Below are 14,619 nucleotides of genomic sequence, written 5' to 3'. Positions count from 1 at the left end.
TGTTTTTATTCTTTTTAGTACAGAATAGTTGTATGGCATTCTTCCAAAATATCACTGCATTCCTCTAAAGCACCACATTCAGGTTTAGGGTGATTGTACATCAAGTTTATCCATCGCCACACCTATGTAGCCAACACCTGTAACAGTGAATGGCAACTGCCAATTTATACAAAATAATATAAAGGAATACGCTCATCAGTTCATACAATACAGGCTAACTCTGTTCCTGATGGCAATTTAGTCCTTTCTGAGCCACATCAGAGTGCAGCCCATTTCCTTTCACCCACAGAACCGTAGTCCTATCTGCACAGTAGTACCTCTTCAATTGTAAATCTTCAAAGCTGCATCTTGTGCTCTTGGTAGAGGTCAGTGATCCCACTGATTTAACTGCATTACCCCCACTCTGGTCAGCAGCAGTGTTACTGGTGTCTAACTCCTCTCTGCCACACAAGCCATGGGTTCTTGGTCATGCTAGAGCATAGCATGACAGGCCTTTCTGTAAAAGGCTATAGATACTTCATTAATTCTGCCAAAACGAATGCATACCTACCTCATCAAATATAACATATCGTATCTTCTTGGCCCATTCTTGACGATGAGGTGACAGAAGAAGGATTTCTAAACACTGGGGGACTGTTACCAGTATCTGAACAAAACATTGATGGACTTTTAGAAACATCCCTGCTAATAACAGGTTTAAAGCAACATGAACACTTTTGGAAAAGCAAATACCAGTGATAGCGATATGACTAGATTTTTTTGATGAAAAGAACAGTGTAGAAGCATAGTTATTTCTAGAAAAAAATGTTCTGCCAACCTAAATCCTCCGACAGAAGCACATTGCCACAGGGCTTCCAACATTACCTAAGGTCAACAGCCCTATTATCTGGTCAACAACATTGTGCCAATCCTTTATGTAATCCTCAATGAATATAGTGGGACTGGGTGATGAGTAAATGTGGACAGGATTGCACTGCAACCCTATGGCAGTGATGGGCAAGCTGGTACCCTCCAAATGTTGTCGGACTACAATTTCCATCATCCCTGTCCATTGGCCATGCTGTCTGATGGAAACAATGACTTACCATGTATAATTATTTGTCTGTGTAATGAAAATTAATTTTCATAATTCAGCATTGGGTGGCTGAGAGATACTGGTCATGGCAACTGCCTGAGTGCTGAAAGGAAGACCTGCTCCCTGCTGCAAGGCCCATTTCCACCTGGCCTAGGGGGAGGGACCTACACTCACCCTGAACAGCTGAAAGAGGCTCCTGGGAGGCTCCTGGGACATTGGTGGAACAACTCTTGGGGCAACTGGCTAAAATGCTTTAAAATGTTTTAAACAGTTCTAATTTTGCTTCCCCCATTTTTGTTGGGTTGGTGTTGGTTAAATGTTTAGTTGGGGTTGTTGCTGTTGGTGGTGGCTTTTATTGGTTTATTGGTTGGTTTGTTGCTTGTATAGGATATCTTGTTTTTTAATGTTTGAGGTTTTGTTGTGTTTCATATGTTGTAAGCCGCCCAGAGTGGCTGGGAAAACCCAGCCAGATGGGTGGGATATAAATTAATAATAATAGTAATAATATATGATATTAATCATTGTGAGGGTATTATAGAATAACTGCTTTTAAATGCTTATTTTAAATGGCAGTATTTTAACTTTTAACCCAATGGTCCTTTAGAAGGGTAGGATATAAATTTAATAAATAAAGACATTTGTAATAAGGAAAACCTTGCCTTTGCGAATACTGATAGAGCATTGCCTTTTTATCCAGTTATAGTTTCCTTCCCATCTACTTTCCTCCTTTTTATTTCTTTCCCCATTCAACTGTTTTACAAACACTTCCCAGGAGCTTTAACCTAACTAAAAGCATTAGCTGAATAAGTGCCTTGGCTAGCAAAATCAGTAATAGCCACATATGACTTACCTGGCTATTCAAGGCATCATGACGATATTCTCGAGTGAAAACACCACATAAGGCAATACCAGATGGAAGTGCTTTATCAAATCGATTAAAAATGGTTGCAGACACTTGATTAACGAGAGCCTAAAAGCAGCACATTGGGAAGGCAAGGTAAGATGTGGTTTATCAAAGGAAGACTTCATAACACACTTCTCTTTGAGAACATTCAAAGCATCAGGACTAGTCTGCTCATTTCTTTGGTAAATGAATAGACCAATCCCATTTTGAGTACAGGCGTACCTTGGATCCTGAACACCCTGGAACTCGGACGTTTTGGCTCCCAAAAGCCGCAAACCTGGAAGTGATTGTTCCAGTTTGCAAACGTTCTTTTGGAACCCAAATGTCCGACTGGGCTTCAGTGGCTTCTGATTGGCTGCAGGAAGCTCCTGCAGCCAACCAGAAGCCACGACTGGGTTTTCGAATGTTTTGGAAGTCGAACGAACTTCTGGAACAGATTTCGTTTGACTGCCAAAGTACGACTGTATCCTCATAAACAGAAGCAGATTATAAATTATTAGTTATAAATAAACAATGCACATTGTTGCTGTTAATTAAAATAGTATCCTGCTCTTCCTCCCAAATGAGCCTAGGGCAGCAAACAACTGTTATATACAGAAAAAAATACAGCCAAATCTTTAAACTATTAACTGCAATTTAACTTAAAAGGTGAGCAAAATCCTTTACTTGCTACACTTTCACCAGCTGAGTAGCATTAGGAAGAAGTGGAGGGAGGCTCCTGTCAAAAATACACAGGGATAAATTCCTGTACGCATTGTGAAAGGGCTCCAGAGCCCAAGTTGCTCCACTGGTAGAACTGTACCCACATAAAGGCGGAGAATTTTGGGTAAAAGATGGACACCATGGGGAAGAGAACAGCCTCCCTGATTCTTAATCACCCTCATTGTTTAGACACAGCTACAAACATGTTGGAAACCTACACAGGATCGTGACCTGGCATGGGTAATCTGCGTCCCATTTATTCAAAAATTAAGATGACTTCTCCCAATTCCTGCCACATTTTTATGCACCCCTTGGGATGGATTGGATGCAACCATGGTGCATTTCTCTTCTCTTTGAAATGTGACTATAGGTTAAGCCTGTAACACTTAGTTGCATGGATCAGCTTGTATGTATGGGCATGTATGCTAGGGCCTTTAAAGCTACAGCTTCCTGTTCTTTGTAGGGGTGCCGGGGTTCTATATAACAAACATGAAGGAAAGCGAGGAAGCAGAGTTTTCAACCTGCATTTGTGTTTTTGATCCTTATATTTGATCCCTCTATGACCAGAACCCAAACAATGACATGTTTTATTGCAGATTGTGTATATGACACATACTTTTTATGAAGAAGTTCAAAGCTATTCCCTACCTTTGTAGGAGCAACATACACAACCACACTTTCATCACTGTCTCTCAAGATTTTCTCCATGCAATAGTAAGAGGCATATGTTTTTCCTGATGATGTTGGAGCAACAATTACTGCAGATTCATTATTATCGACAATGTCAAGAAGTTCTCTCTATAAATAAACAGTGGTGTGAATGCTTGTCAATTATTATCTTGTTCATATAATTGACTTCCATGAATATTTAGTAGCTTCACTTTAATATATAAACGTGTCTGGATAAAGACATAAACATATGCCAAAGCTGCACAGATAAATGTCCATAACACAAAATATCTGTTGCTGTGCCTGCACAATATCACGCCAGAAACAAAGGTATAGGTGAGGGATGGGAAATTTGTGGACCTTGATTTCCTCTTGAACTACACTACACTGGAATTGATGGTAGTTGTAGTCCAACAACCTCCAGAAGACGACATGTACAGATGTCTCAGCCCCATATACCTGAAGGAGCATCTCCACTCCCAAAGTTCATCCCTGAGATCCAGCTCTGAGGGCCTTCTGGCGGTTCCTTCAATGTGAGGTTACAAGGAACCAGGCAGAGGGCCTTCTCAGTAGTGGAACCTGTCCTGTGGAACACCCTCCCATCAATGTCCAGTAAATAAACAATGGTTTGACTTTTAGAAGATATATGAAATAGCTAAGTTTTTTTAAAATGTTTGATGTTTTATTGTGTTTTTAATATTTTGTTGGGAGCTGCCCAGAGTGGCAGGAGAAACCTAGTCAGATAGGTGGCATATAAATAACAAAATGGTGATGTTGTTGTTGATGTTTTCTTACACCAGCATACTTTATGGTATGTTTTCCCCATTAGGTCAAATAACAACTTGGGGGAGGGGTGGATGGATGGATGAAAGTGTACATATTCATCCGCCACACCAGCTGCCAAAAAGGTAATACCTTACATATACTTTCTCTACAAAAATAGGAAAATTAACTTCACAGTATGTGGTTAATAATACCTGCCATGAATCTGGAATGAAGTGTTGCACTCTGGGATCAGGATCTTTTCTTTCTTCTCGCATAAGATAGTGGCCCATGTACTGTAGCTGAAACCGAGAGGACCCCATGCCAACAGCATATTTTGCATGCTTTTGCTTAAGTTCCTTTCTGTCTTGTTCAGATACCTACAAGCATTTAGATATTTCAGTTTGGCAGCATGTTTTAAAATGACTGGGCTTTTCCCCCAAGAGCAAATAGTATGAATCAAGTAGAAATAGTGTATCTAATTAAATATATCTTAGCATAAAGTGAGCTAACGCACAGTTCACTTCTGATAAGGTCACTATAACAGCAGTGGCTCAAACAAGTATTTATACAGTTCCAGAAAAAGCTGCAGCCTATACTTTACAAATAGGGCAACTTGCTCAAGAAAATCTAAGTGAAGTACCTTTGTGTTTGCATGCAAGTGTTCCATAATTACACAGTTACCTTGATATATTTTAAAGAAGTTGCCAAGTTGTCAAATCCAAAGTACCAGAGGCATTTTGCAATCTGGTGGAAATCTGTCTCCTTCAATAAATCCTTATGGTCATAATTTTCAATCAGTGAGTGGATTCTTCTCATCACTTCAGCTGCTATATTAAATTTTTTCTCAGTTTCACCTTGAGAAGTAAAAAAGCAAACTCACTAAAATTCATCAGACATGGTGATCAAATCCATTCATTAGTTATAATTTGTAAGGCAATTCATCTGAGTAATCAGGTGATAAATGGCACGTTTCCCCCAAGTCTTTCTCAAAAGTAATCATTTTGGAAGAACCCCATGTTCATGGAACCCATGTCATGTGGGAAACCTATCAGATGTAGAAGGAACCTGGAAACCAGAGGTTTGATCTTGCCTGTAGTTCTCCATTAGTGAGAGGAGCCATGTGTTACTGTTTTTCTTCACACGCTAGCCTGAAACCTAGCACAAAAGCAAGTTCCCTTGTAAGCTCTATTCTAAATTAAGTGCTGCAGTCAGGCCTCCTTTCAAATCTGCCCCACCTCATCCATATTATTATTATTATTATTATTTGTATACCGCCCTTTATCCGTAGATCTCTATGTTTAATACCTATTTGGGCCTGCAGCCAATTTAGGGTAGTCCTTGTAGAAATCACTGGCCTGTATCCGCATTTGCCTGATCTCATGAGCACCAAGCTGTGTAGAGGACAGAGGTACAGATGCAACCCTACCTCAGTCTCTCAGAGTGTGCTTTCTCTTCCCTGACTAAATATTTTATGGGGAAAGTCTGCACAGGGATTTCTGCACCTGCTCATCTGACCTGGAGTAGAACTCTCAGCAACTGTGCAGAGTTCTCCTTGCAGTCCTATGAAAATCTTCTCTGAGCAATATGGGGAAGGTAAAAAAAAATTTTTAAAAAAATCAACGTTTAATGGGAAATTGATTCCTTGGGTTTGGAAGTAGTGATTGATGGTTATACACAGAGCAACCAAAATGAACTTTCCGTGCACAAAGGGAAGGGAAATCCACCTAATATGGGAAATCTGAGCTTTCAGATATCTCATGATCTAAGGCCTCAGAATTATATCAACACAAAGAGAGAAGTTCTCATTCTCTCTCACACACATATATATCTATATGTCTGACCAGTGTTGCCAAAAGCAATAGCCACTTCATGCACCCTCATACCTGCTGCTTTGCAATGTTCTGTCCACAAACCAAAGCAAACATTCAGTGCTGCCATTTCAGCACTACATTTCACAGATGCACTTTGACATTTTCCCAGAAAGACTTCTAAATTCTTAATTCCAGAGGCCATATTTTCTTTAATGTTGTTTTCAATAGTCACTGAAAGGGCACTCCAACGACGCTCTTCTTTTCTCTCTTCTTCAGCTCTTTTCCTTTTCTGGTTCTCCTCAATAATAATTTCTGCTTTTGTCTTCTGTGGATGAAAGGAGTTAACAGCAAATCAATAATTCTCATTACATTTCAGCTCTTGGTAGGATCCCAGTTCCATAATGTGTTTATGCATGCATGTAATTCTCCCCCCACCCCCAAGAAATGCAACAGAGTGGAGGGAAGTAGGCTGTATGCAGAGACCCTCCAAACCCTTGGATCCAGCAGATGTTAAAATATAAGCCAGGCTAGCTTCCTGTTGAGGTGATTATGTGGGTGATGAGGCATAAAAAAAACAAAGGAAAGAGAGCTCTGGCTCTTACTTGGACTTTCTTGCTTTTTGTAGCATAAGGAGAAGCCTTCTTTGGAGTATCTGGCTGAGGAGCAATTTTCTTCGAAATTGTGCCTTCTAGGGATTCCCCATAAAATCGTTGAAAGGTTTGCAGTTTTTGATTCTGTCGTAAGGCCCATGGGTCTTTCTTTCCTCCTTCAAGACACACAAATGCATCACAGTGCCCTTTAACATCACCATCTTCCCTAAATGGCACTTCAGTGATCAGAAACCAGACTTCAAGGAGATGCCCACCTCCTTTGTGACTCTAAGCCACTGTCTCCTTACTCCAATTACTCTTAAATTCATTGTCTATGTTTTCCTGTCTAGCTGCTTTTCCTAATAGATGGGTCAGGGCAGCTACACACATTTTCCCAATTCTACTCCCTGAAGGCAAGAAAGGAGTAGCACCCACTACTGCAATGCCATTTTCAGTTTGGCAGAGCAAAGCAGGAATGTCTCTGCTCACAACTAGAACTAGATTCTGCATACAGATAGGTAGCCGTGTTGGTCTGCCATAGTCAAAATAAAAAAATTCCTTCCAGTAGCACCTTAAAGACCAACTAAGTTAGTTCTTGGTATGAGCTTTCGTGTGCATGCACACTTCTTCAGGTATCTGAAGAAGTGTGCATGCACACGAAAGCTCATACCAAGAACTAACTTAGTTGGTCTTTAAGGTGCTACTGGAAGGAATTTTTTTATTTAGATTCTGCATGGCTAGAGTCATTTCTACTGGGCACTGGAATACATGGGATGTAGCATCATCTGGAAGGCATTACCAGTGAGGAACCCATGTTTAGTTACCAGAAATTTGTTGGCTGGTAAAAAAAAGTGATAAACAGGCCAGACTGCAGAATCCAAAGCAACAACATAACCACAGTGATTTCATAGGATCATGTTGGTTGGGCACACGGAAGGTTCTCTCCTTCAGAAACATGGAATTTTAACTTTGGAACTATATACTTAACTCTATAAGGCAAAACTTTAACATTAAAGAGTAGACACCCAGATGATTTTTCCTATGCACGTTCATGTCTGTTTTCTTAAGAGTAGCCATTTCTTGGACAACTTAAGTGTGAGTACAGTGGAACCTCAGATGTCAAACTTAATGCATTCTGGAAGCCCGTCCAACTTCCGAAACATTCAAAAACCGAGGCTCAATGGGGCAGTCAGTAAGCCCCATTGAGAAAAAAGAGAAACGTGCCTCAGAAGTGTTCAGCTTCCGAGGCACGTTCAAAAATGGAGGCATTTACTTCCGGTTTGTCAGAGTTCAGGAGCCAAAACGTTCAGCTTCCGAGACGTTCGGCTTCCGAAGTTCCACTGTACTGTAGTTGTCCAGGGACTTGGTTGCAGCAGTTTTCTTGTATTTACCCCAAAATCCTTCACTTGTCCTGTCATAATCATCACTGAGTGGCTTTCCGGAATGCCAGTGCAGGAGTTCATCAAATTCTTTTTGTTTTTTAAGCGAGGTAACAACAAGATCATCACTAAGAAATAAAAATATTGCATATGTGGCATTATTCAGTAATGATTAAATAATAAAAAACATTCATTGTGTAGATATTCTCTCTATCAAAGCCAGATCCCTATGTATTTCAGGGATAGGGAGACTTCGGCATGGAAAACCGAATGTGGCCCTCCAGAACTTCCTATTTGGCCCTCCCTTTTACCAGGCCAAATTCCTTGGTATATGAGCATTGTTAAATAAATATATGTCCATTCTTGAATATCCAAGAAACTAAAAGAGATACATACGTTTTTAAAAATGGCAGTTCAGTTAAAATATTCCCAGCAAATTCATCCACTATGGTATTCATCACTGGTATAAGTCCAGGTTTAGGAAACATCCTCTTCGATTCCTTGTCTTTACCAAAAATAAAATCATTGTTGTTGAGAAGATTACTACAGCAAGAAGTGAAAAGTATGAGTTCAAGTAATACTGTGTGTATATGTGTGTGTATGTACATAATTGTGTGTGTGTATGGAAAAGTGCTGGAAACATTTTCCTGTAATATAAACATGCACTGCTATAGGAAGGTAAAAAAAAGTACAAAATTGCAAGAAATACAATCATAAATGCAAACTATGACTGGTCCCTAGTATGTGGGTAAAAAAGAAAACGAATACACCACTCACTGCATTATTATGGGAAATCATATTTATCAATGTTTACAATAATTATTACATGCCAAAATTATAATAATGACTGCATTGTTATATGAAGCTTTACTTATCATAATATTATCAACATCCCACAGTATGTAATATATAGAATTAGAATTATATTATGTGGTAATCCTAAGAGTTGGAAGAGCCCAAACCCTGTTGATTTAGGAAACCTGAGGTTACAGCATCCTTTGATAGGTGGCCATTCAGAGTCTGCTTTAAAAAGTAAACGAATCCCAGAAGGTTGTTACCTTTTCCAGATAAACATTTTTCCTCAATAAATGTTGTAGAAGTTCTTCGTAGAGGAAAAGGTGCTCCAAAATCACATGTTCCAGAGAGTTCTGTGATATGTTTCCACAAAAGCTCATAGTCCCTATTCATTTTTGCTCCTGTATCCAAATCAAACCCTAATTTAAAAAATGAGAAGAAAATTAGCAGTTCAAAGCAATGTGTGTTTGGAAATATAACTTTTATTTCAAAATTACGTGATCCTCTTTTCTTCCACACACTACCTTTAAGATATTTTTTTAAAGACTCAAAAGCTTTCTTTGTCCCAATCCCCACCCACTATTTGTGTCTTGCCCAACACGGAGAAGAATTTTGAAAATTTTTGTCTCATCTTCTGATTGCTTTCTCAGACAGGCTCTATGGCTTGGGCTACTGACAGCCAATGGCAGAAATCCCTGTCTAGTATATATTCCACAGTCCCTAAGATGCCACACACACACCAAAGCAGGAGGACAGAGCAACAACACATCAGCAACTTATTATTTAACATTTTTATTGCATTTATATCCTGATTTCTTCCTAAGATCTTAAGGCAGTTTGCATGACATCTCCATTTTTATTCTCATATCATCCCAATAAAGTTGGTTACGTTGAAAAATTGTGAATGACCCAAGGTCATCCACAAAGAAACAAGAGGAAGTCATTTGCTGGTCCAACTCAGGAGAAAAATGCACTTGATTGGCCCCGGTTGGGGCATAGGCGTGCACAGCATATTTCATTAGGGTGTGCACCCAGGGACTTGATTTGATTTCAAGGAAAGAAAAAGGAAGAGGAATGACAATACCAACAAATAAGGACAAGGAAGAAGAAATGAGGCAAAAACAACCACAACAAGAGTGGTGAAGACACCAAAAAAGGGAGATTTTTTCTTGCAGAGGAAAACACTCATGCCAAGCTGATCAACGGAGCAGGCAAGGCAGATCAACGGAGCCAAGGGCAGGATAGCTCATCTTCTCTATACTTGCGTGCCACAAAGCATCCCCTCTCCCCAACAGGTCTCTCTCCAAAAAAAGTGACAACCAGAGTTCAGAGGGAGGCAGGGCCATGAGACAGAAACAGACACAGGCAGAAGACAAAGGCTGGAATAGAGGTGCAACTTCTGCTGCTGCTGGAGTCAATCACCCACCACTGCTTCTAGAGACAAATGCAGGCCAAAGCTGCAGATTCATTCCAGCCTTTTTACTCTCCCTGCATCTCTTTCTGTCTACAGTGGTACCTCGGGTTAAATACGCTTCAGGTTACATACGCTTCAGGTTACAGACTCCGCTAACCCAGAAATAGTGCTTCAGGTTAAGAACTTTGTTTCAGGATGAGAACAGAAATCGTGCTCTGGCAGCACGGCAGCAGTAGGAGGCCCCATAGGCTAAAGTGGTGCTTCAGGTTAAGAACAGTTTCAGGTTAAGTACGGACCTCTGGAACGAATTAAGTAGGTACCACTGTACTTCGCTTGATCCCTGATTTTTAAAAACATTCTGATGTGCCTGGGCACACCCCCTGCACATGCCTACAGTTAAGGGTTTAGACGTAACACTAAACTGTGGTTAATAAAAAATAGAAATGAAAGCTTCTGATCTCCTCCTTGTGGTTGCACCAGAGCATGACCCCAAGGCTTGTTGCCCTGTATTTCCATCACTTTTCATGCTATCTAAACTGGTCCAAAATGAACATTCTGTGATTTAATGTTCCCAAAGGAAGAGATCCTATCAAAGTAAATATTCGTTCTCTTCAACTGCCTACACAACTGTCAATCTCCCATGACACTGTACTCATTGAGAAACACAAAAGATGAAAACCCTGCCTCCTGGACAAAAGAAGAGATGTGTGAGATAAGGCTTCACCTATCTCAATGACAGTCTGCGACTCCATGAAGGCCTTGCTTTCATCATGAAAACTCTGGGCCTAAAAATATTATAACTGGTGTGAATGGAGTACCTGGGCCTTTTTCCAGTCCATAATAAAATGCAATGTTCTTCAACAGGAGATCATCACTTAAATCAGGCAGTGTAGAAAAATCCACGTTCTTCAAGGCCTGAGTTGCAAGGCATTGAAGAACATGAAATTCACAAAGTTTATACTGAAAGGAGAAAAGAAAAAATCTCAGTAAACTGCACAACATAGGGTTCGTTTATTATTTATTCAAATGGCGTCAATGCACAATATGGAAAGAAAACATTTTCAATTAATCAGTATTTAACTCTCCAGCCTAACTGTACACTATGAGGGGTAAAACTATTGCATTAGAGGAGTTCTTTTTCTGAAACACCTAAATTTATTTTTCACGGCTACAGGTGTCTAAATATTATAAAACTGGTCAAAGGCCCCATTCTCCCTTTCCAAGAAAGCTTGTCCACAGACAGAAGGACCGATGGTAATTCAAATCTTGGTAGCTGGAAACAAGGAGAGTCATGATAGGCAAAGCACCATGCTAAGATAAACTGTGCATCTACATTTATGCATCTCTCCACAATCACTTGCTCTACAAACTAAAACAAGTGGGAGCTTTCCTCACACCTACTGCAAATAGCAGAGGGCCCAATGTGAATCAAGACCACAGCAGTGACAGCAGTTTCTCATATATTTGCTAACTGCATGGTTGGCATCTATTCCAGCACCCCAGCTGTTATGGCACATGAATACCCAGGATTATTCCCAAACTTAAATGTCTCAATTCATAAACATAAAGCACTTGCAAATAGCATTCAAAGTGTGATACAAAATGCCCAGAAAAATGAGCAGTGAGTTCATAATTTGGTCCTGAGCTGCATCATTTGAAAATGTCTTTTAAAAACATACATGATCATCAACAGCCATAAAGGATTAGGGCACTGCATAGCCAGCCAGATCTTGGCTAGATGACAATGATCTGGCAGTAAAAGAGGCCTTCTACATGAAGGTGGGGAGGGAGAGGCATGAACAAAGTTGCCAGGTTTCCTCTCCCACGCCATTCAGCCTAAGGGCAGTCTGAGGCCTTCATTTTCCCTCATAGATGCTGCCATATACCCAAATTTGATTGGCTACATTTTCTCTCTTTGCCCTTCCAACCATTTGACATACACACTGAAAAACTGGCTACAGAAAAGCACTTTCTTAAGAATGTTCCACAAATGCAGCACCTGGCTTTAGTTCTTCCCTGGTTAATAAAATAATAAAAGGTGGCCAACACTTTACTGTAATAATATACTGGAAGTAGTCATTGCAGTGCCTACCTGTTGCATAAATCTCAAAGTTTCCTCATTCCAGCAGGCATTGATGAATCTCACCCGAGATCGTTGAGAAAGGGGCAAATGATGTAGGAATACCACACTGAGGCAATACATCCGTAGAAGGTCTCCAACATCTTCCAGGGTTAACACTGTTTTCTCATCCAAACTCGTCTTCTTCTTCTTCTTCTTCTCATTCTTTTTGAGAAGCAAAAACAAACAGGTTTTTTTTAAAAAAGAAATACACCCTACAAATCAAATTCCTCTGGTTTCCCATTTTTCAGCATTCAGATTGTAAATATAAACTTGTCAAATTACATCGGTAAGGGGGCCCTCAACAATCACCCAATTAAAAAATAATAATTTAAGTCTGTTTGGGGTGCTTGTACTTGGCAGTAAAAAATCAAGCCAGAACCTTAAAACGCTGTCAAGTGGGCAACTTTATTTGTAGTATTGTTAATCCAGACTTTACTGTGTTTTAATTGTTATGCTGCTGATATTCTGCATAAGAATTATTGTCACAATAATTCTATCATGTATCTTAAATCAAATTACATGATGATACCCATAAACAATCAGGGTAGTGATGTAATATTTCAAATGTTGTGGAGGTCATCAAAAGCCACTGAAAAAACTCTTGGTGGTGACAGCAGCTCCACGCAGGTTCAGCAACCGCTGAATGTGGATAAACCCAATTGCACAGAGTATTCTCATGCTAGCACCATGTACTCCTTGTAATGGTTGGTATTGGCATTGGAGCTCAAAGGCTGAATGTGGGAAAAGTCATAATTGAGGTACTGCCAAAAGTAGGAAAGAGGACCAAAACAACAACAACAACAACTCAAGTGCATACAGGAATATTAATTGCAAAAATGTACTACTGTTCAAATGAAAGTAATTTATTTTAATAATTTCTGGAAGCATAGCCAATGTTAGCCTGTTGCAGCAAAAACAATAGAAACATCACCAATTTAATGATGGCATAATTTAATGATGGCATAAAGCTTTTGTGAACATAGTCCATTAAATACATGCCAGATTGGGATTATTTTTCGTGGATCTAATGAAGTGGACTGTGGACTATGAAAGTTGAATATTGAATGTGCTAGTCTCTGTTGTAATGTATTTGAGTACATAGCAAATTCTCACCCATTTTGCAGAGCTAGTTGGTCTTTCTAGTACTTGCATGTGTGTTTCCAGGACTAGTGAACAGGTGATGATGCAGACAACATACCGAAGATCTTTTATTTCCTTCTGGAGTTGGGCAAATTTTCTATAAGCCTGACATTTCAGAACATATAATGAAAGATGGAAATGTTAGTAAGTATTTTTGTCTTTAAAATCTAACTCAGAAAAGGATTCTTTTTTTTTAGAGAAATACACTTATAAGCTTGAATGAATGTGTGAATAAACTGTTATGATTCAATTATTATCTCTCCCGCTTAAATGAAATCCTACAACAGTATATTGAACTACAAACAGTTCTGCTTATTGATGATCCATACATACAGATGAACTTTTGGGTTCATTCATTTCCATATCCCTTTTGATGAACATAGTACAGTATATTTAAGAAAGCTTACAGGATACAGGTTTTGGTTTTACCCTTGACTATGTCTGTTTCTCCACATCCTTTCTGAAGTTTCAAGTCTAGTTAGTCCTGCATGTGTTACAAAGATGTACATCTGTAGCACTATTTGAGTAATTCCAGCTGCGTGAAGGGGTACAGCCTCCTCCTAAACTTACCCCGACACATATTTTACATGTCTAAGCTCCACACAAAGGGGTCTAATTTGCATGGGGAGGTGCTCTTGCATGGGGAGTAGAAGAGGGTTCCTGCTCCAGACCGTCTTCACACTTAATACATGAAGGTTGGCAGGGAGACAGCTGAAAGCACGGTCTCGCTCTCCATCTGCTCCCATGCACTTGGAATCACATGTGGGAGAACGTTTGAACATGGCTTGCATTTGAAACATTTTCTGCTACTTATTTTGAATGCTTCCCTATAAGCAGGGAGAAGAACACAGAAAAGGGTCGTTCTCCTTTCCTTCTTTTCTTACAATTTTCTTGGTGGACTTGACTGTTTTAAATATCGTATTTCCAAAAAAATTCAGCAAATTAGAAATACAATGATGACGATGATAACAATGGGAGAACCAATTCGTAAGCAATGAAAAAACCTATTACCTTTCCTGCCAAAGCATCCAGACTTGGACATCCACAAAGAAAAACGCATACTTTTGTACCAGATTCCTTCCAGTACTTAACCAGTGATTGACAGTAACGTTCAAGGTTCTTTTCATGCTTAAAAGAAGAAAAAATCATGAGCATAAATTGTGCTGCATAATCCAGCCCAAATTAGCACTCCTAAATCACACTGATTTCCCACCAGGATAAAGTCTTTTGTTAATTATTATTTTTCCAAATTT

General features: G+C 39.6%; 1 protein-coding gene across 4 annotated transcripts in view; it reads right to left on the bottom strand.

Annotated features, from left to right (window-relative positions):
* DDX60 (DExD/H-box helicase 60) overlaps positions 1-14,619 on the bottom strand; it is a 45,607-nt gene that overhangs the window by 21,520 nt on the left and 9,468 nt on the right. For 3 of the 4 annotated variants that reach the window (XM_081208625.1, XM_081208628.1, XM_081208627.1), the window contains exons 6-19: positions 14,378-14,494; positions 13,340-13,471; positions 12,197-12,382; positions 10,923-11,064; positions 8,954-9,109; positions 8,292-8,400; positions 7,908-8,023; positions 6,529-6,692; positions 5,999-6,251; positions 4,797-4,969; positions 4,328-4,492; positions 3,330-3,479; positions 1,926-2,045; positions 551-646 (exon numbers count right to left, since the gene is read on the bottom strand). In XM_081208625.1, the coding sequence (XP_081064751.1) occupies positions 551-646; positions 1,926-2,045; positions 3,330-3,479; positions 4,328-4,492; positions 4,797-4,969; positions 5,999-6,251; positions 6,529-6,692; positions 7,908-8,023; positions 8,292-8,400; positions 8,954-9,109; positions 10,923-11,064; positions 12,197-12,382; positions 13,340-13,471; positions 14,378-14,494 (2,079 nt within the window). The remainder of the gene's footprint in view (positions 1-550; positions 647-1,925; positions 2,046-3,329; positions 3,480-4,327; positions 4,493-4,796; positions 4,970-5,998; positions 6,252-6,528; positions 6,693-7,907; positions 8,024-8,291; positions 8,401-8,953; positions 9,110-10,922; positions 11,065-12,196; positions 12,383-13,339; positions 13,472-14,377; positions 14,495-14,619) is intronic. The other variant, XM_081208626.1, reaches the window with a different exon arrangement.

Source organism: Podarcis bocagei (assembly GCF_964188305.1).
Source record: "Podarcis bocagei genome assembly, chromosome: 9".
In the NCBI taxonomy this organism is placed as follows: Eukaryota; Metazoa; Chordata; class Lepidosauria; order Squamata; family Lacertidae; genus Podarcis; species Podarcis bocagei.
Note: the sequence above shows the minus strand (reverse complement) of the source record. Positions and strands in the feature narration are given on the sequence as shown.